At 34.1% G+C, this 21,285-nt stretch overlaps 1 protein-coding gene across 5 annotated transcripts in view; it reads right to left on the bottom strand.

Annotated features, from left to right (window-relative positions):
* The window catches only part of exd (PBX homeobox extradenticle), a 620,888-nt gene that overhangs the window by 274,206 nt on the left and 325,397 nt on the right, over window positions 1-21,285 (bottom strand). Inside the window, exon 1 of one of the 5 annotated variants that reach the window (XM_074138553.1) lies at window positions 224-266. The exons of the other annotated variants lie outside the window; for them this stretch is intronic. Coding sequence (XP_073994654.1) covers window positions 224-260 — 37 coding nt within the window. The 5' untranslated portion in view covers window positions 261-266. Of the gene's footprint in view, window positions 1-223; window positions 267-21,285 lie in introns of those variants that run through there. 5 annotated transcript variants of the gene reach the window in all.

The following is a 21,285-nucleotide window of genomic DNA, read 5'->3' as shown; positions in this document are numbered from 1 at the left end:
TTTTCACTGCTCCCAGACAATGTTCTCTCCTTTCATTTGACAATGAGCTTTAAGAGGCTACTGGGATGAAGAAATCTAATGGCAAAGAGGCACCAGAGAGTCCAGTGGCACAAATCACTGGGCTAACACTTCCCTGTTTATGATAGCTTTACTTACATATAACTTAAAAGATAATGAGGTAATTTACTAAGTGCACTTAATTAAATTACAAAATATTTCTTACCATGTAGAGGAACTGAGTTAAGGTAATTAATCTGCATACTCACCTGCAACAATAAATAAAACGAAATTATTTAGAGTATGAATAAAATTGAAACATATTTAAAATTAATAAAGCGTGTGAACACAAAACCAACTACATATTGCACTTGTAAAGGCGGAAGTAAAAACAAAAATGCCCAGAACACTTTCTCTTCAATAACTAAAAAATTTTCAGAGATATTTCACTTCCAGATTTCTACTAAGTATTACTTTACATCAATGCAAGTTCACACAATCAAGGATTTTAGAGATTCGAGATGTCTCAGAACACTTTTGCAGAATTTCCATTAAAAACGGAAGGTTTTTATTTGAGCAGGCAGCATTCGAAAGCCAATTTCTCAAAGTTCTGGTCAAGGTACTCCCTTCAAACTCAAAATATTAGCAATATATTTAGGTTTCACCAACTAGCATTACAGTACAATTTAGTGGTATTACACTTTAGAGGCAGGCCTGCCTATCCTTCTCCCCTTAAACTTCCAAATATTGTAATTTACTGGAATATACATGTTTAAATATAGTCGATATATAAAATTTAAATAAATCAAGTGTAGTAATTTTCGAAAATAATCGAAGACACTGTAAAAAACGTTTGTGAAATTCGTACATCCGGTTATTTGCTATTTTCTCCAAACTCAGAAATTAAGCAACTCAATTAATCCATATTAATTCGTGTCAATGTTGGTAAAATAAATTCCACTCAATAAATCACTTTAGATCAGTCTGTTCTTCAGTTAACAGCTCAAATGTTATCTTAAATTGAGGTTCCCTAGATTTTTCACACACTAACACACCCCATTTTCTAAAATAACTTTTTCAGGTCTAAAAATGTTTATTTCGGGCGCAAACTCGACAACGAAAAGTTGACACGAATTACTTCCTTTTTACCAGTATTAGGGAAAATATATATTAAAAAAATACGCTATACTTTGATAATAATATTTTACTTTAAATAAAAACAGGGAAAATCTTTTATAAATAAAAATACAATTAAATCAAAATCAGAATAAAATTAAATCGCTTAAATTCATATCTTCTTTCAGATCAATAATTGGTAACTGGGCTTATTTTTGGAAAAGGCCGTTCCTAAATTTTCCAACTGGTTTTATGCTGACCTCATCCAAAAGTTTTCGAGAGTTGTGTACCTCTTTTCTTAACATTGCCCAAAGGAAGCCATTTCGTGGATCTCAACGCTCAATTTTCTTTTACCCTTCTGTGTCCCGCTCATTTCCATTTGAGCATTTATGCAGCTTTCACCTCTCATCGCTACTCCAGTTTTTCTTTCTAATATCACAGTTTCTCTTCTTTTTTCTCTCTTTTTTTTTGTTACTTTTTTGATTCTAATATATTTCCTCCCGTTGAGAATGCGTAGCTTTGAGTAGGTTTTATTAGCTTTCCGGAATAGAAATAATAAAATGTAATCTATTATAGAAAAAGTCTTATTAGAAATAAATGAAGGTGCTTAAAATAGCATAAAAGAAATGAAAAATATTAATCCATCTAATATTGAGAGATTCGGCCATGATATTTACCTTGATGACTCACAGGTGAGATAATGATTACTGCATAATTAAACATTAATTTCTTAATTCTGGAAAATGATTAAGAAAAAAAACCTTCAAACTTCATTTGATGAAATTTGGCTGGTTCGGTTAGTTGGTTAGTGTTGAGACTCGAAAACAAGATTTTGGCTACAATCGGTTCAGAATTCCTTCAACTGAATGATTTTTTGTTGTTGTTGTTTTAGTTCTTTGTATTTTTTAGAAAACCGCTTCGTTTTCCTCAAAATATGACACCCACACATCTGTCAGTTCAATTTAAATGGGAATTTATTCAACAATATTGTCAGTTTTGTGGAGAACCGTGACATAAATTCAGTTTTTGTACACCTGAAATACATAGTGGAAATAAAGAAAAAATTATTTCATTCAAGCAGAATCACTTTTGGAGAGGCTCCGCGGAGGAAAGTTGTCCTTCCACGCCAGCAACTCCTTCTATAAAACTGGGAACATCTCTCAGATAGTTTAATAAAGTAAGGTGGGTTTGCATTTCTGTTGAATATCTGGTAATAGTTTAAATAAAGGATGAAGTTTATACGGAATTACCTATGGGAATATTCAAAGAGAGAGAGAGAGTATGAGTTGAGTAAGAAGAGAAATGATTATACATTCTATGTCGTAGTTATAGATCAGCATGTGTTAGTAGTAAGTAAAATAACACCAAACATTAGGTAAACTGAAATGTCGTTATTGAAATAAATGACTGCTGTAGAAAGTCATGTAAGAGAAAGAACAACATACAAAGAAAGAAAAAGTCGAATAAAGAATGAAGTAAATAAAAAAAAGAAAGCCAGAATAAAAAGAAAGAAAGGGCAAAAGTGGACAGAGTGGAAGAAAAAAAGAGTTGGTGTTGGTGTGTTACTGCGGACCGTGTGTGCTCGTGTGTCAGATGGGCTGCTGAAACATTAAATAGTGACCACTTTGAGGAAAGGCTGTCCCACAGTTTATTGATTACTGAGAGAGTATCAGAATTAGTCAACTGCTGTCACGGAATAGGTGATTTCCATGGACTTTGTTCAAAGATGTTGGTGAATCATTCGATCTTATATTTTAATTTTTAGGGAAAGGGCCAAATTTATTTCAGTTAGTAAATTCTTTTATAAAAAAAAATCAGAAATTTATCTTTGCGACATCATAAAGACATCAATAGGGTTAAATAAGTTAGTAGAAAGTCAGGAATGTGGAAGGAACGTACTGCGGTACTGATAACGAATTGCAATGCATAATGTAGGAGAATAGAGGAAAAAAAGCATCATTCCTTGAGAATACTTGGTACAGATGAGACCAAGTATCCAGAGTAAACAATAGCATACAAACAAATGTACGATTCCCAAAGTAAAACTAAGATTTGTTCACTAACAACTTCCTAGTTCGGTTAATAACACCATACTTGGAGGTTTATCTCATAGAACAATTACTTTTATATTAGCTTGGTTAAGTTTACAAAAGTTATTAGTTGCTAAATTATAGAATCAATTTAAAGGTTAATAAATCGATTTTAGTTTACAGTACTGTCCCAATCTATTCAGTAATAAATTGATGCTCATCTGGTATGAGCCGAAATTAGACAGATCACCGCTAGAAGCAGAGCAGCTTCAGTGAGATCGTTCAAGGAGTTCAACAAAATCTGCAAGAAAGTTCGTTCTTGCAGCAAAAACTTAAAAGACGAAGTAAGTGAGTCTGCCAACATTAAAGTCCTAAATGACATTTTCAACCAGTGAACACATTCCAAAAATCATCTTGGTCTACATACGAATTTTCAACGAAGGAGTTTAAGCTGGATGCCAAGGAGCAATCGGTGTACCATCTGCTCTCTTCAGGAAAGCACAGTAAAGGACTATCTACGCTTCTGAAACCACACATACCAGAACTATGATGAATCATTGGCAATTTGTATCGGTTCTAACCTTCTGAAGAGATCATGTAGAAGGAGTAGGCCTAGTAGGAACATGTAAAATGGATAATGAAGGATGAGGAGCAAAGTGGTTCCCAAAAAAACTTTTTGGATGGTAAAACATGAAGGACCTCCGAAGTATCACTAAAATGACATCGATCACGAGAATATGATTTGTGTAATTACTTTGGTTTAGCGAACACAAAATATACTCATATCTGAAGCTCGAAGATCTTTCAAACCGAACTGGTAATATTAGGCTAAAACAATTAGGAAAAGAGATTAGCTAAGTGGTTAGCGCGCCGGATTAACACGGAGATGCCGGGTTCGATCCAGCTGCTGGCCCTTAGATTTTCTCTTCCTAAGAGCTTCTTACAGGACACTGTCCGTTGATGTACATTGTTGTCTGCAACGAAAAAACGCTGTCCGGAAGCTGGCAATGCACTGAAAATGCTCCAACACCTTAAATAAAAAAAGCCAAAAAGAAAAACTAAGAAAGCATACTTATCTATTTTTTTTTTTTTTCATTTTTTATAAATTTGCGACTGCAACGGTTGTTGCAACAAGCAAATGTGATCTAATATAATGTCTTGAACTTATCTATTTTGCATTCATAATTTCAAATAAATAATGTTTTGTTGAAATGTTATAAATCAATATTCAAGCTAGTACGGACATCAGGTTGTTCTAAAATAAATTATGAGTTGGTGTTTGAATTGGTTCTTTGCTTTATTTAGCCTATTTGTAATCGATTCCACCTGTATCAACAGGCCGACAGTATGGTCAAATAAATCGATGACACTATAAGTTCTAACTACTATTTTGCTAATATATAAAAGAAAAAATTATCATACACAATTTTGATTTTTTTTTTTAATTTTTTTAAAATAAAGTGTCTTAAGTGTTTGAAATTCATGCCAGACATACAACAGAGAAGTAAGTCGTACGGTACTTGGAACATTCCAGTCTGGATCTGCTAATCCAAACATTCACCTGAGGTTAAATCCTTTAACTTCGAACAAGAATAGAATTATCTAGTTGTTTCGAAGTATCAGCTTTTAGAATGGTTATTAATGTAGAATTCTGATTCGAATATTGTCTCGCACATGAATTGGCATGACACTTCCACTTTAAATTTGATGTTTACAAATACGATATTTTAACCAGATGAGACTGAAGAGTGATACAACATAATTCTTCATTCAGTAAGAAAACTTAGTAGTAACAAGCTGATGAAGGTCCATGTGAAATCGAAAAGAAACGTTGTTCCGTCAATTTCTGAAGTTGCTATGCCCATCGATATAATTCAATCAATAATATTCTACTGCATAATCACTTAGTATACAAATCTACGAGTGAGTGGGAAGGACGTTACCGAATGCTTTCGCGAATACTTTCACGAATGCAATTCAATATTATCCACATACGGTATATAATGCAGTCTCAGTTTCTTTCACTAAACAGCACGTTAGAAAGATTAATACTAACAATAATTTACAGTGTGATCAGTGCAGTCTGGCAGTTGACCTTTATTCCGAGTGAGTGGTCTTTAAACCCTCGTAATTTCAAAAAATTATATAAATATTTAATATTGTCGGAAACAAGACTGATTATAATTCGTTAAATTTAGAACAAGTACAATTTAATTAGTAATAACAAAGACGCCAAATTTTCTTTTTAAAAATGCTTTAAAGCGATGTTTCATGTGCAACGAACCAAGCGAATAGTCACTAACCAACGGCACATTCTAGAACTTGTCCAGTAGGACATTTGTATAATATAAGGGTTGGTCGTCAAAAAGAGCAATGATGAAAAACACCAAACTTTGCCAATGCTTATTATATTTTTCTATAAAGTGTTAAGTAGTTAAGATTTACTACTTAAATCGTTATCTTTTTCAAATAAAGAATTCGATTTTAAAGAGAGTGGATAGAAGTCCAATCTGTTTGCTAAAAGAAGAAAAGTATAAATTGTCATAAGTGTAGGTGTGTTTGATGCTAAAACTCGAGTGTAGCTTTGGAAATGTGCACCCAAATGGTTGGATACATCAACTTCCTCCGCAGGTGCAATCTGTTAAGAAAGGACAATGTATGCACGGTTAGCGTCGTTAGACTGGGATACCCGCAGGGGCGCCAAGATCCCTGATGAAGTGGCTAGTCCACTTCCCCTACTTGGTACTTCTGGCTGAAATAGAATGGCGTCTCTACTAGTACGTGAGGCTAAGTTGCATTTACTACAACTAGATGATGTTCTGCCCCACGTAATCATGCAAAAGCACGAGCAAAATTGAACAAATCTCCAAAAAAAATCTAAATAAATAATTTTATTTAACGTAAACGTTAAGCAGTATTCAATTTATTCTCAGCAAAGATAACGCAGTATTAACTTAAGAACTATTGCAAGTTTGTGGTAACCGCAAAGTAGGTTTCCTCTCCACATGTGGCTGGCTATATAAGTACTGGTTGACAGAATAGGGGCTAAGTCATAATTCATCGTGCAATTCATGGCCAAAGGGTTGTTACCTACTTTTAGAACTCAGCTACACACCAGACAATAATTTGACAAGAACAGGTAGATGCACATGGCCAAACTCCACCTTAATAATATAAATATTAAAATATTGCTTGGGATAAATAAAAAGAAAATAGTAAAGGTATTGTACTTTGTTTAATTAATGTTTACAAAAAAAAGGAGAGTAATGGTATTAGAGAAAGAGGAGACGATAACCAAACATGAAGATGAAACCCATGTTGCTTAAAGAGCATTTCTAAGTGTATTCCTTTAAATAACGCCAAGAGAACCAAGAAAACAGGTAACTCTAACTTGTTCAGCGCATAAATTCCAAACTGTGTGTATAATTTTAATTACACTTACAGCCAAACAATACTAATTAAATAAAGAATTTCTTTTAATTAAGAAACAGAATTTATTTTCCATACGAATAAATAACCTTGTTAATTTTGTAAAAGAGTAAATATCTAGTAAAAAAATAAAATAAACTAAAATAGGAAATAGAGAAAGATAAATATAATAGAACATAATAATGACAGTTAGAAGTCAGATGGGTGACATGTTAGCAGGGATCGATACTTTTCTTGAAGGGTAAGAGCGCATAAGTCATTGTCAGTGACTAGTCATGTTCCCCTACAGATAGCTGGGGAGCCACCAGTCCAGAGGGGAAGGAGTTTCGCTCCTGCTTTTACTAGCACATTTGCATATTATCAAACTACACACTCATGTGTTATACATATATATATATATAGATTATATGTGAACTTGTAGATACGTATATGTCGATATATCAATTTTCCAAGTCAAATAATAATAATCAAAAAAATTACTAACGGATCGTGTAAATTGGTGAGAATGAAGGCAATAAAAAGTTTGACAGATATGTCAAAAAAACTAAAAAGAAAACCTAATCCCTATAAAAGCTCTGTTATTGCTTTGTACAAAGAATGAAAGATTTAAGAGTGCCACTTCTTTTAACATTTACATTTTTACAAACCAAGAAAAGACCGTGGAAAACTTCAGTAAAAGTGATGGAGCAAAAAGTGTTAGACCATCATCAATGAGTGTATGTAGATCAGGTAGACCAACTTCAATGCTTTTACTACAAATAAAAGAACGATTTTGAGGTTTAGAATTCAAAGCGTTCTTATTATCCCACTTTTATAACCTATTGGAAAACCTTATATTCTGATTATGAGTATTTACAGTTCAGCATAAGTAAAATTAAATATATTTTGGCCTAATCATCAATGCATCTTCTTCATCTTCTATGAACAAGACCATGAACTAATTTCTGGGAGTCCGTGATGATACATTTCCGAAAAGATGATACGTAGACATTGATGATTGGAGAAGTATGATGAATATTATTAACTGAATAGCCTGCAAAATGTGGGTCAAAACCTGTTAATGATACATAATAGTTAAAGTTAGTTCATTAATTGAAAATATTCCTTGAAAATTTAAGAAGTCTATAATTATGAATAAAAGTACGAACAGCATAGTGGGCGAAAACCTGGATTCATTACTAAAATCTTTTAAACATATATGTATATATATATTCATTGGAAGTCAGTCGATTCACGAATCCACCATTCTTTATTTATTCAAACTATAACGAAGTTTTTGATTTGAGGAATAAAAGGCATATAGCGAATAAAAGGCATTGCGATTGGATTTTAATTGTTTTAAAACGTTTTGAGTGTCCCGCATGACATGAATTACGTCTTATCTCGCAGAAGGCCACAGTTCACGGTCTTTACCTTCATTACTCTTCTTTTAGATGAACACAAATCACAATTGCTATAAAAACAGGCACGCTATTACGCATGAAATCATTGACCGATTATTTCTTTCAATGATATAAGCTTTCTGTTTGAGAATATTACGGTGAGAAGGGGGCTGGTCACAACTTAATCGTACTGACAAACCGCGATCTATGGAAAGAACAAGGCTAAGGAATCCCTTACACGTAGATGCCTAAATATTTGTTACTCAATGTGTACCTTATAAATGCAGTAAAAGAAAAAAAAAGTTGGACTATTTTTCAAAAATTGGCAAAAATTATAGAAGTTAGAAATATTTAAATTTAAATGATAGACAATAAACTTTGTAAGGGAAGAGATTAACTATGCGGTTAGCGTACTGGACTCCCACGTGGAGGTCTCAGGTTCGAATCCAGCTGCTGACCCTTAGATTTTCTCTTCCTAGGAGCTTCTTACAGCTCACTGTCCGGTGATGGACAGTATTGTCTGTAACGAGAGAACATTGTCCGGAGGCCGACAGTGCACTGAAAAAAGCTAGGGGCGCCAATAACCTTAGATGTTGACGCGCCTTAAACATTTAAAAATAAATAAATAAATAAATAAACTTTGTAATAGTTAGCTGGGGGCCTAGAAACACAATTTTCTGAACAGCTTATCATTGGTTCTACGTTTCGAGCACCACTAGAAACTGGGAAATGTGGAAGGTTTGCTCTCCATTGTTTCCAGTAAATACAAGAGAAGTTTAACGTCCGAATTAACAAAAAACCAGCCTGCACTTTCTCGCATTCATCTTAACTGCAAAATTAAGTCCATTTATGAAGTGATGGCATGTTTGCAGAAATATCTATTCTGTTTAAAGACTTAACAGCTATGCATTGTTGGTAATGTGAGTTATTGACTCCATTCAAATAATCTAGATTCTAGATTATAGACATGAGCCATTTATTGATTTGTGGCAATAGTTTAATGTAATTGTCTTTTTGTGCCTTACAGTTTACCACTTATTTATCTTTCCGAACAGATCCTTATAACAGAAATAGAAGTTATTTTCGTGGTAACATCAGCAATACGGACGACCCAGGTTCTCCCCTCGCTTACTTCCTCACTCTTTCCGTGTTCACTAACAGTAGCACCAGAAGAAGCACGTGACTTCATAACCTGTCTGATATTTTCTTGTTATATACCCTCCTCCTTAATGGTTCCCATAACCTTCCCTTTTATATTCCTCCTTCTTTTTTTTTATTCCACGGCGCCTGCGCAATACTATTTTCCCAATAACTATATATTATATTCGGTTTAATATTAAATGTATATATACTTCATTTATACATATATTACTAAATCTGCAATGTGTGCATAAAAGTGGGAATAACGAGAGTTAGTAAAAAATTCAGAGATTTTTACTTGTGATAAGTGATTACTCATCAACTGTAATCATTCATTACACCAAATATTTGATTTACTAAGCAGTCTGCATCAAACTACTTGTTCACTAGCTTCGTTTCTTTTCAACTTATTTCTGTTTTTGGAAGTTCGGAGCCATTTCAGGAATCTAATAATTGGACAAGAATGTTTTCAAGTAGTTAGTTGCTACAAGTACGTCACACAGGATAAAGAGCATTGGCAGAGTTAGTAAGCTTTGATAAACTAAAGTATTTCCATTAAATTGTTCATCTAAAGTGTACAAAGTTATGTGGCAAGAATCCTCTGTCTCTTTGAGCCCTGCAGTGTGGTTCGATTCGATAAGAATGTAATTAATTCATGTTAAGTGCACAATCGAGTACGGATATCGATAAACAGCTTAAAAGCAAACAATAATAATGCCATAAATATGCTATTTAATAATTTTGATTATTTTTCCAATATGTCCCCTCTCGTTTTCGTGCATTCGATTTTTTCTTTTCTGTAATTTTTGGAAAGAATCTACAATTAGCTGAGTATTTTACCAAACGCTGTGTTTGGTGACATTTTTTCCAACGAATTCTAATGCGTTTTGTCTTCATTTTCCCAATTTTCTATTCTTTGAAGAGGTCAATTATCTATAACTTTTTTCAAGGACAGGATAACCAAATAAACATTTTGAAATTATTACGTAGAACTGACAATATAGAATTCCAATTCGCCAATAGCTTCAAGCAGTTGTGACCTTAGAAGTTATATTGTTTGTGGATACATCAGAAACTGCCTTACTTCTTTGTATTCATTTATTGTACATTGCCTTATAAGTAAATGGAAGTATGCACATTATCGATATGTACATGTATTGTATCATTATTTATAATTATTATTATTAAAAATTAAATCAGATTAGTCAGACAATGTATTTTGCAGCTCTACCCTCAGCCCACTGAAACCAGGAAGGTTACACCAACACCTAAACAAAAAAGTAAGTAAGAATGGTTCAGATGTAATGATCAAAATGTGTCTAAGGTGCTTAAAACTATTAACCAATTAGACCTACATAGTCAATTATATCCAATTTTTTTCAAAACGTACATTTTTCAACACTAAAGAAGTGAATAATTTCACAAAATATTGAACAAGAATAACATTGTAATTGATTTAAACTGCTCAAGAAAAGTAACTGAGAAACAGGAAGAAAAATATTTATCAAATTTTAATCTCGGACTTCAACTGAACAAACGATATGTGATAGAAGCCTCAAACGAGACAGAAATTGCCTTCGACCTGGGATACCACAAAAGGTTAAAATTACTACTCGACAAACCTTCAAAACTGACTCTAACGAACTACAGAAAACTGTATGGTAACCGTTTTTTCCTATACCAATATGGAATATAGCTCTAGGAAAGCGGTAAACAATTCGACGTCAACCGTCTTTAAACCTTGCGGTCTAAAATTATAAGAACAAACAGTTCAGGCTCCCTTCTACATCTCCAATCACACACTCTCGACCTAAATACTACTAGACTAACGCGACGATATTTTAAAGTATAATGCCGATCTCCAAGGATAGTTGCTATGACAGCTGGCCAATATGGCGGCCTATGGAGGCTTCCATCACTGGATGATCGACGTTCGCTACACTTTAGTTGCCTATACGTAAGTAGGCTACCACATAAGTGGGTTGACTATGAATCCAATCCAGAATCCATATTCACTTAATCTCTTTTGCTTATTGTCCACTGTATAATGTTGTAAAATAAATAAGCGAGTGAAATACTCGTATTAATTCAGAATCTTGGTGAACACTGCTATAGAAGTTAATATTTTGTTAATTTTATTGCAAATCAATGGCAAGAAATAATCTGAAATTGTTTTCGGCTTTGAAGAAGATTTAATAATAAAGAAGAGCCCCTCAAGAAGGACACCAACGATACTCTTGCGGACAGACGATAGAAAAATGTAAACAAGGTTTTAGTATTGCATTTGATGGATAAACATTGCTCATAACAAACAGGAAATAGACAGGGGAAAGCAAATTTTTGTATATAGATATTTCCCATATAGAATATAACTAAGAATCTTATAATTGTATAGAGTGGTAGAGGGGATGAAGAGAAGTGGGAGAATGTAAGGGAAGATAATGGAGAAGAAGGGATAAACAGATAGCGAGTTGGGGAATGTGCCCCTTTATTGATTTATGCCGAGTTACATTCGGACTGACAGGGTGAATCCGGCGTGAAATCTTGCTAGCTAGAACTAGCGCAGGAGACAGCACGCCAACAAGACCCACATATCTGCTGCTTATGTGTGCTTGTGCTACGTGTACACACAGACCGTATACATTGTGTTTATAACTTTCATATTCTATACATACCTTGTACTTCATAATAAACATCATTTCCCTTTATTATAAATAAAGTTTCGTTCGCATAACTATAAATATCGAAGACATTTTTCTTATTACGTCTTCCGTTTTCTTAATTTATTTTTAAAAGCCCCTCTCCTCCAAAGAGTAACTGCGAATTGTGAAACATAAGAAAGCAATTACTACTGTTATGTCTCAATTTTTTTTTTCCAGTAAAATTTTCTTAACATAATTCTTTATTTGCACCAGAAGTAGTGTCTTTAGCTGCCCAAATCTGGAAAAGGTTTTTTCATTGTTTAATTGGTCTCTATGTCTGTGTGGGTGACGTATTCAAATAAGTTCAATGTGTAACTAAAATTGCAAATTTAAAGGAAATAGTTTGAGGGAAATGTCATTTAACTGAATAAAGTCTGTAATGAATATCGTTCTTTCCGTACAAATGTTAAGAGACTGAAAATTTGTGTACATAAATTTGGGTGTTTAAAGCCAATCAGGAGGAGCGATTCAGTGCAATGTGGGCCCGTCACGGACAGTAAGTGTATTGCTATGGGGAATAATGCAATCTGTACACATATTTTGTTCATTAACATCCTTAAGGTTGTTCACTGCAATTTTACAATTAGAATTGCAATAATATTCACGATACATAAGTTGATGTTTGCACATTTCTCAGCTGGCTGAAAAATGATTGATTACTGAACCCATTTCTTAACTCATTGAGTTAACTACGCCCTAACTTGGAAGCAGAGGATTGTCAAGACAACTGCTGCAGCCACACTGAACTGTTTGGAATATACCAATGTGGTTTTTTTGAAGATGTTAGTTTTTGAAGATAAATTCTTCTAACAGATGTCTCTTTAACTTTTCACTTCAAAGCGAAACGTTGAAAGTGATGGTACCATGACTAATTTAAGAGCAGGAAGTACCACCGCAGCAGTATCTCCAAACTTTCGGAGCAGATTTTTGATCGAAAATATTTGTTTCAAGGTTCCCTGAATCAGAAAAAGTTGATCATAAAAAAGTGGTATCTGCGCGTGAGTGAACAAAATATCTTTTTTTCCCGCTCCAAAATACTATTTTGGACATAATTTTTTTTTTTTTTTAATTTTTCTTTACGTGTAAAGTCATTGGCGCCTGGAGCTTTTTTTTCAGTGCACTGCTGGCCATTTTACAGTGTTCTTTCGTTAAAGGCAACAACAACCCATCATCAGAGAGTGAGCTATAAGAAGATCCTCTAAGGAGAGATATATCCAAGGGCCAGCAGCTGGATTCGGACCTATGGATCTCAGAGTGGGAATCTAGTACGCTGTACACTTAGCTACTCCTTTCCTAGATGATATTCTTACAACATTATTAAGGTTGAATACAAAATAAGCAGCTAAAATTTTGAATTTGGGGGAAATCAACCGAAAGCAGTTCTTTACTAAGTGAATTTTTCTCATTTTTGAAATTTTATACAGAAATTGTCTTAACGATTTCTATTAAACATCGTATTCACATTTCCGGCACTTCCACTTCACATCTATAACTTCCACTTCAAAATTGGATTTAGGGCAGTCCTGCGGAGGAATGGAGCCAGCTTCATTTCATTGCAAGCGTTTCATCTTATTCTAAGTAATTAAATATGTTTGGACACTGAAGGTTTTGAGGGAAATCCCTAGGCTAGAACTAGGGCCACTTCAAGATTCAGATTTAAAAGACGACTTAAGAAGATGCAGCAAACTAAGGAATAAAATAGAAGACAATCTTCAGGTTTAACTTCACACAATTCCAGCACAAAGAATGTCTTGAAAAGAATCGCCTTGACCACAGCTAACCCAGTTTTCTTAGAGCCAACCAAACTTTCATTTGTAACTACAGCCAGTCTCCTTTATCGCCCTCTCTTTACTAAATAACTACTACCATCAATCATTGGCCGCCAGTGGGTTCTGCAGCCCTTCACGGCAGCGAGTAACTGCGGCCGCCTTGACCCCTTCTTGCACGATCAACCCTTCACACAGTCCATCTCACCCGCTGCGTTCGCTCAAACATCTGACTATTACAGTACAAACTGAAATTAGTAAGACATCTAAATAAGTAACTAGTCGCTTGCTCCTTCTATCTCGCCATTCCCATCCGCCACTAAACACTGCTGTTTCCTTTTCTTTCTATTGTATTTTTTTTAAATAATAGGCTGCTTGCTACTTTTAAAATGCATCAACATCAAGTACAATTTGTCAAGTTTTAATTTTTCGTCTACACTGTGAACAACATCGATCTTTCACACAAATGAATTTGGAAAATTCTCGACGTCTTGATTTCATTTTCCACACAAATGCGGAAAATTTATCACTTTCCGCGCGCTAAATGATGTCGAGAAATAATACTAGGCGTAGGGGAGGGATTAGCTATGTGGTTAGCGTACTCGATTCCCACGCGGAGGTCCCGGGTTCGAATCCAGCTGCTAACCCTTAGATTTTCTCTTTCTAGGAGCTTCTTACAGCTCACTGTCCGGTGATGGACAGTGTTGTCTGTAACGAGAGAACACTGTCCGGAGGCCGGCAGTGCACTGAAAAAAGCTCCGAGCGCTAATAACCTCAGCTGTTGATGCGCTAAAAAAAAAAAAAAAAAAAAAAAAAAAAAAAAAAAAAAAAAATACTAGACGTCAAGCTATACAGATCACTACACAGACAAAACTGTCCATAACCGAACAATGAACAAAGAAGCTCCTAGGAAGAGAAAATCTAAGAGCCAATAGCTGGATTCGAACCCGGAACCTCCGCAATGGAATCCAGTGTACGCTAACCAGTGAGATAATCCCCTTCCTACTCAGTTATATTATACATTTCTGTTTAATTCAACTCGAATTATTATTTTTTTAAAATTAATTCGCAGTTCTTCAATCTTAGGTTTGGAAAGGACTCCTTTATCTTTACCTTCATTAACTTACTTTCCGCCAAATGTCAACATGTTGGCAGAAACTAGTCAGTTTCCGTACCTCAACATAAAAAATTATATTTTTCCCAAATCTATTTACTTCAATTCGATTAATTTATTTCTATAAAAATCTAGCGTTATTCTGAAACTAACCTCACAAATATTCTTTAAATTTTCATCAACATTTTAGTTTATAAAACCTCACAATACAGCCTACAATAATCCCTTATTTTGTACGGCCTTAATATGATTTCCATTTAGCACAAATATTAAATTAACAGTTAAAAGTTTTAGTGATTTCGAGATGTGAAGCCATTTTTGGGAAAATGAAAACTCCATTGATAATAATACTACTAGTAGTTACAAAAATTTCTTCAAAATTCGATTTTAACAATACACTTAACAGTACACAAAAGACAGGTGCGTACATTTAGAAGACTTGACTTCGACTTCAATGGAAATCTACCCACCTCCTCTCACGGAAGTACACAATAAAAATTCAGTAAATATTTTTTCAGTTGTAGGTAATATTAGTAATGATTGTGTTAGAGAAAACTTAGTGGAGTTTTTTTTCTCTAGGAAGTGCTAAAAAATCTATATATTACAGAGACTTCAGTCGACCGAGTTCACCAAAACCTTATTGTGGCCACCTATGTGTTGATCTAAGCTAAATATTGAGTTCGTATTTACTGAAATATTTCGTTTTTGAGTTACTGTAGTTACAAACTCATACATCCCCACAACCGGTGAAAACTTAAAAAACCAAAATCTGCACAATAATAACTCTCTCGGGCGCTAATGTCCGCAGTCGTCCATGCGCCCAAAATAATAATATTAACTCTCATACTGTAATAGATATAGTCGAGTAAAATAAAATGAAAATGCAAACAAGGTATTACTTTATTTCTACTATAACCGCAAAGAACCTTAACGCACACTAACCTGCATTGTTGTGTAAATTAATAATATAGTTATCTGTGTAATTTAGGGTATTTACTGAATAGCTTCCTGAATTATTAAGCCAAATTCTAATCTTATTTTAAGTAAATGAGAAGATTTATTTCAATATGAATGTACAGGTTTGTAATTGTCTACCAATGTTACCATAGCAACCATTATTTTACTTTCGGTAAATTTTGAATTTTGAGTTATTTCCCCAAAGATCGTTTTGAGGTCTCCTGAGTACGTAGTAGTGGTTTTTACTAATTAGTCTGTGTTTGTGTAGGTATATGTGTATTCATCAACCTAACTGAAAAGCTACATAAAATTTGAATCTAACAATGACACCATTTCTCTCCTCTAAAGTGCTATTACCATATACTGTACTGTTTTGCCAAAAATCAAATGAAAGATTGAATTTTCAATTTTGATGAAAAGTGAATGACCGGAATGCTACTTTTTCGTATATTTTCCCATAATTTCGAAATTTTCTCACAAATAGTTCCTTAGATTTTATTTGATTTTGTGAAAGATTACCAACTGATAAATATAAAAATTTTGCCTTTTTTCTTGCGGGGGAATCAAGGGTATTTCTGTGATAGGGGGCGGATAGATCTATGTCTAAAGTGGTTACAATTAAATGTAATTCTAACCTTCTCAATTAGAACTTATTGAGTATTAGTCGTGTTAGTGTTTACATCAGTTTCTGTTTTAACCAGGAAATAATATTGTGTTTAACTAATAGGAATATTTCATTGAGAATTTGAGTTTACTCTTTGAGAACTGGGCTTAAACCAGAATTAAGGTTTCTTTTCTACCGTCTCACTTGTCTTGTAAGATTAGAATTTTCCACTTTTAAACTACGAAGCGGCAATTTAATAAAGACACCTGACTAGCTCCTCTGAGCTCTCTCTAGGACTTTCGCCTTTCTCTGGTTAGGTACTGAATGCTACACCAGAAAATCCGAGCTCTCGTTATTTATAAATTCTTACCAATTAAATAAAAGAAAGAATGTGACAGAAAGCAAAAAGAAATAAGATCAATTAATTTGTAATAGAATAAACTGAGCGCTTTTTTTTATTTTTACATAAAAAAGAAGAAGAGAAAAAGAATAGTCAAACGTTAAAAAATGAAGAATACGATACTTTTTTTTATCAGTAGTATGGTGGCAACACTGGCTGCTCTCAGAGAACAGTTTCCCTAATCAATCTCACTTACAGGTCAACTTGTAGCACGTTAATATCTGTCTGTAATCTCTATGCATATATAATCTCTTTAGGTGCTGTCATGAGGCATCAAGTTACATAATTCAAAGGATTATAATTTTATATCGATATATATATTTTTTTTTTTATTCCCATATTATAAATCCCATCCCAAATACAGTTTTGGTTCATTAATCTTAAGAAGAAGAAGAAGAAGAAAAAAAAATTATTTTATTTTATTTTTTTGGTTTAAGAAGTGTCAAAAATTTGAGGTCAATGGTGCCCGCAGCATTCTCACAAAAGCTCTGCCGACTTTTGAAAATGTTGCGCTTCGGTAAACGAAAGAATGCATTATTTACTTAGAAGGGAATAATTCGAATGAAGATAGTTTGGAAGATAAGATTGGAAAAACTGTATGCATTGTATACTAAAATGATGACAGTTCACAGCCGTGGGTCCGGATGGCCGTATTTTGTACATTCGAGTCGAGCGACCTACGTGTCGGACAAAGTTTCGTATTAAGTTAGTTTGTTCTCTGTGGCCAGTTAGAATTCAGACAACAGTATGTGTCCTAGTTGTCCGAATTTTCCATCTACTGTGTGGATGCCAAGTCAATCGATCATCCAGGTAGGATGGATGTGGGGATCGGCTATCTATTGAGGATGAGATATGGACATGTTCAACTAAACGTTAATATAGTTCGCATACTCTTATTGTCGTTGATCGTATTTGCTAAAATGTTTAGCAGGATTCTATGGCGACACATATTCCTGAACGTGTAGATGGTCGGATATTTTCACAACAGTTGTTACCATACTTATTAGTCTATAGCAGTGATTCTCAACCACTGTGCCGCGGCACTTTTGCGTGCCGCGAATGTTTTGAAGTGTGCCGCCAAAATTTTAGAAATGCATACAATAAAAATTATATATTAAATGTAGAAGACGATATATGAGAGTAGCATTATCATTTATACAACCAAATATAAACGAAATTATCAAAAAAACATCAAGCTCAAATTTCTCATTAAAAGTGTTCTAATTATTAACTTGTAATGAATCCCTTAATAAACATATACTGTTGTATATTTTGTAGTACATATTATTTTATTTTATATTGAAAATAAACAAACTATTTTACACAGTGTATTATGGATAAGTAAAATACTTTTAAACTTATCTTATTGTTAGTGTGCCGCCAAATTTTGAAATTGTTAAAAGTGTACCGCGACAAAAAAAAAGGTTGAGAATCACTGGTCTATAGGCTAATCTGTCAGAGGAGGTTTATTAGACTTATATGTTGAACTTCTATGGAAGATTAGATTTAAAAAATAAGATGAATACATACATAATGGCCTTCTGTGGGAAATAAAGAATTTTGTCATTAATGAGATCTTGACCAGGACTTTTTTAAGGAACAATGGTCAATCTGGATTTAATCTTGAAAGTATTGGGAGAAAGAAAGTGAGGGTAGGAAGTCCTATTAGTAAGATCTTCTTTGAGCAGAGGTTCCAGAATAAAGGGGTAAGGAGTATTTTGAAGATGAATCGGATTGAAATCGCGATTTCGGCTAATTTCTGAGGAATCAGTTTTTAAGTTTTATTAATGGAGTTTGTATATTACTTTAAGTTCTTTAATTATGGCAATGTTCTTTTCATAAAGGTATCTCCTTGAGTAGTAGGCAGAAGCAAACTTTTTATTTGATATTTCCTATTTTAATATTCAAAATAATTATTTACCCAAGATGGAAATCGAACCCAGTAACTATCCAAATATAATTTCTCTGTTTTGTTTTGAATTTGCGAAAAATGATCTTCTACTACAAGAATTTCACTTTAGGAACTAATATTTTTTAGAATTTTATATTTTAGTGTTCTATATTTTAGAAAATTCTTTTGCCTCTCCCTTCTTTTTTAAAATAAAATACAAAAACAGAGGACGAAGCGAGAGTTGATGTGTGTTGTTGAAAAAAGAGTGAATACAACAACAAGTTTTGATGGTAATGTAGATATTAAGAATGAGCAAAAGGGTGTATGTATATATATATAAAGGACGACTGTGCTGCGAACAAGGACGACTATGGCACCAGAACGGTAGACAGGACAATGGACGGCTGACAAAAGGATCTTCTCATTCATTCTATCTCACTTGGAGAGCGCTAGATGCTGGCACAGTAAGTTGGCAAGCTCTTCTGGGTATTAACCACGGTCCAAGAGAGTCAACCCCTAGCCACACAGGACCGCAACAAAAACAAGGAGTAACTCTGGAGAACCAACCAGCCCTCTTCCCTCACCAACCAGCACCGCTCACTCACATTACTAAATAGCATGGCGGCAGATTCGCCTTTAACAAATAAATCATAAATATTATGTCTTGACTCTTAATGCTAAATAATAAATTATTATTTTCTACAAGGTTTTTCCATGGACAAAGATAATAATCTTCCTGGCCGAGGAAAGGAGAAGTCCTGCGCAAAGGAACTACAGTGGAGCAAGAGATTCTCCTTATTCATTTTTAATTGGGAAGTTTATTGCCAAATTTCAATTTCTAAAGAACATTTAGTTGTTTTCAAAATTGGAATAAATAGATAAGGGAATCAATAGTTTCATCAAAATTGCACGTTAAGCCTAAATCACTAAGCAGCGTACAAGTCCAATCACTATAACATTACCTAATCTATAGATTGATCTCCATCATAGTTCAACGAAATTTCAGGTCGAGCGGATTTTGTTAGAAAAACGGAATGTGAATACTGGGGCCTAATTGATAGTGTGTGTAAGAATGAACTAAATTTGCTAACCGCTTGCTAAACATAAGCTCCAATTTTTTCGAGGGAGCTATTTTTTTTTTTTTTAATGATATAAGGCGCGTCAACATCGAAGCTTATTAGCGCCCGGAGCTTTTTTCAGTGCACTGCCGGCCTCCGGACAGTGAGCTGTAAGAAGCTCCTAGGAAGAGAAAATCTAAGGGTCAGCAGCTGGATTCGAACGCGGGACCTCCGCGTGGGAGTCCAGTACGCTAACTGCATAGCTAATCCCTTCCCTTCGAGAGAGCTATCCTTACAATAAAAGTACATTAAGAAAATATGGGTTCTAATTAACCTTTATATTACTTAGAGCAACTGAGTAAATGGTAAAGGAATTTGTAAACATTGTCTTTTTTTTCTAGCCACTAATTTGTACAAACACTGCTCCAATTCATTGATGTGCTAGTTATCTCCAGGAAGTGATGGGAAAACGTGTGGAACTGATAGGATGTAAGCTGAATGGCTGGAGGCGTGAGCTGCTTGATGGATGGTAGACCAATTTAGCGTCAGGTATGGAAGAAGAAGAAAGAACTTCTACAATGGAAATATTAAGAGAAAGAGATCTTGGGTTTAACTTGTTCTCCTTCATGTAGGAGAGAGGAAGAACCCAATGGGAACTACAAAACTGTGAATGCAGAAAGAGAGGGAACTAACTATGAGGGTGGGGACGGCCCCATTATTATAAAATTCAAAGGCATGTTGTTGACTGATAAAAAAGTGACAGTGCCGCTTCCAGTCCAACAAGATATATCCATTAATGACGTTCTTGGTAACAAGACCACGCAGAGCAATGCCTTATTGATATGTATCAGTGTAACTGCATCTATCTGCCGCGTCATCACTCCACCTACTAAATAAAAAGAAATACCCACCCTCCTCATCCAATCTCTACACTCCTTCCAAACAGTTCTTCTTCTATCTCCTTCTAAATTTAACTAATCTATAATGTTCGTGTAAGCGAAGACCTTTTAACCACTCTTTCCCAATAGCACAATGCAGCTTTAAGTTCAAAAAGATAAAAAAAAAAAAAAAAAAAAAAAAAAAAAATATCCCACCTTTATTTTATACAACTAGAGCAGCACCAGTGTCTTGTAAAACTAAAAAGCGATCGCCTTGCTCATTCATACGCACAAGTGCGCGCGCATACACACGCACGCACATACCATTCATTTTGTTTTCCTTCTTAATATCTCATATTCAGAAATAACTTTTAATATTATAAATTATACAATCTAATAGAATGTGGAACACCAAATATAAAAACCTTTTTATAAACTTTTATAAAACTTCATGAAGATTCTCGCTCAACTCGTCTTTCTTTTACTTTTTTGTTTGTTTTTGTTTTTAAACTTTATTCTTAAAAAGGAAAAAGAAAAATAAAAAAAATGGGAACAAAGTTTTACAGTTGAGAAAAGTAATTCTCACAAAATACAAAAGAAACCAAAAAAATAAAAAGTTTTAAAATAAGTTGAGGGGAAAAAACGAAAAAATAAAATTTATTTTCTTGCAGACAATCAGAAACGGAAATAATTTAAATGGAAAATTAGGCTAATCCCCATTAGCTCAGTTGTTAAAGCTGTGGACTAGCAAGCCTATGATCTTGGGTTCAAATCCAGGCAAACATCGCTTGATTTTTTTTTTTTCTTGGAGTAGCCACTAC

Source organism: Rhodnius prolixus, unplaced genomic scaffold (assembly GCF_049639745.1).
Source record: "Rhodnius prolixus isolate KJV_2025 unplaced genomic scaffold, Rpr scaffold_1, whole genome shotgun sequence".
NCBI classification, from domain to species: domain Eukaryota; kingdom Metazoa; phylum Arthropoda; class Insecta; order Hemiptera; family Reduviidae; genus Rhodnius; species Rhodnius prolixus.
Note: the sequence above shows the minus strand (reverse complement) of the source record. Positions and strands in the feature narration are given on the sequence as shown.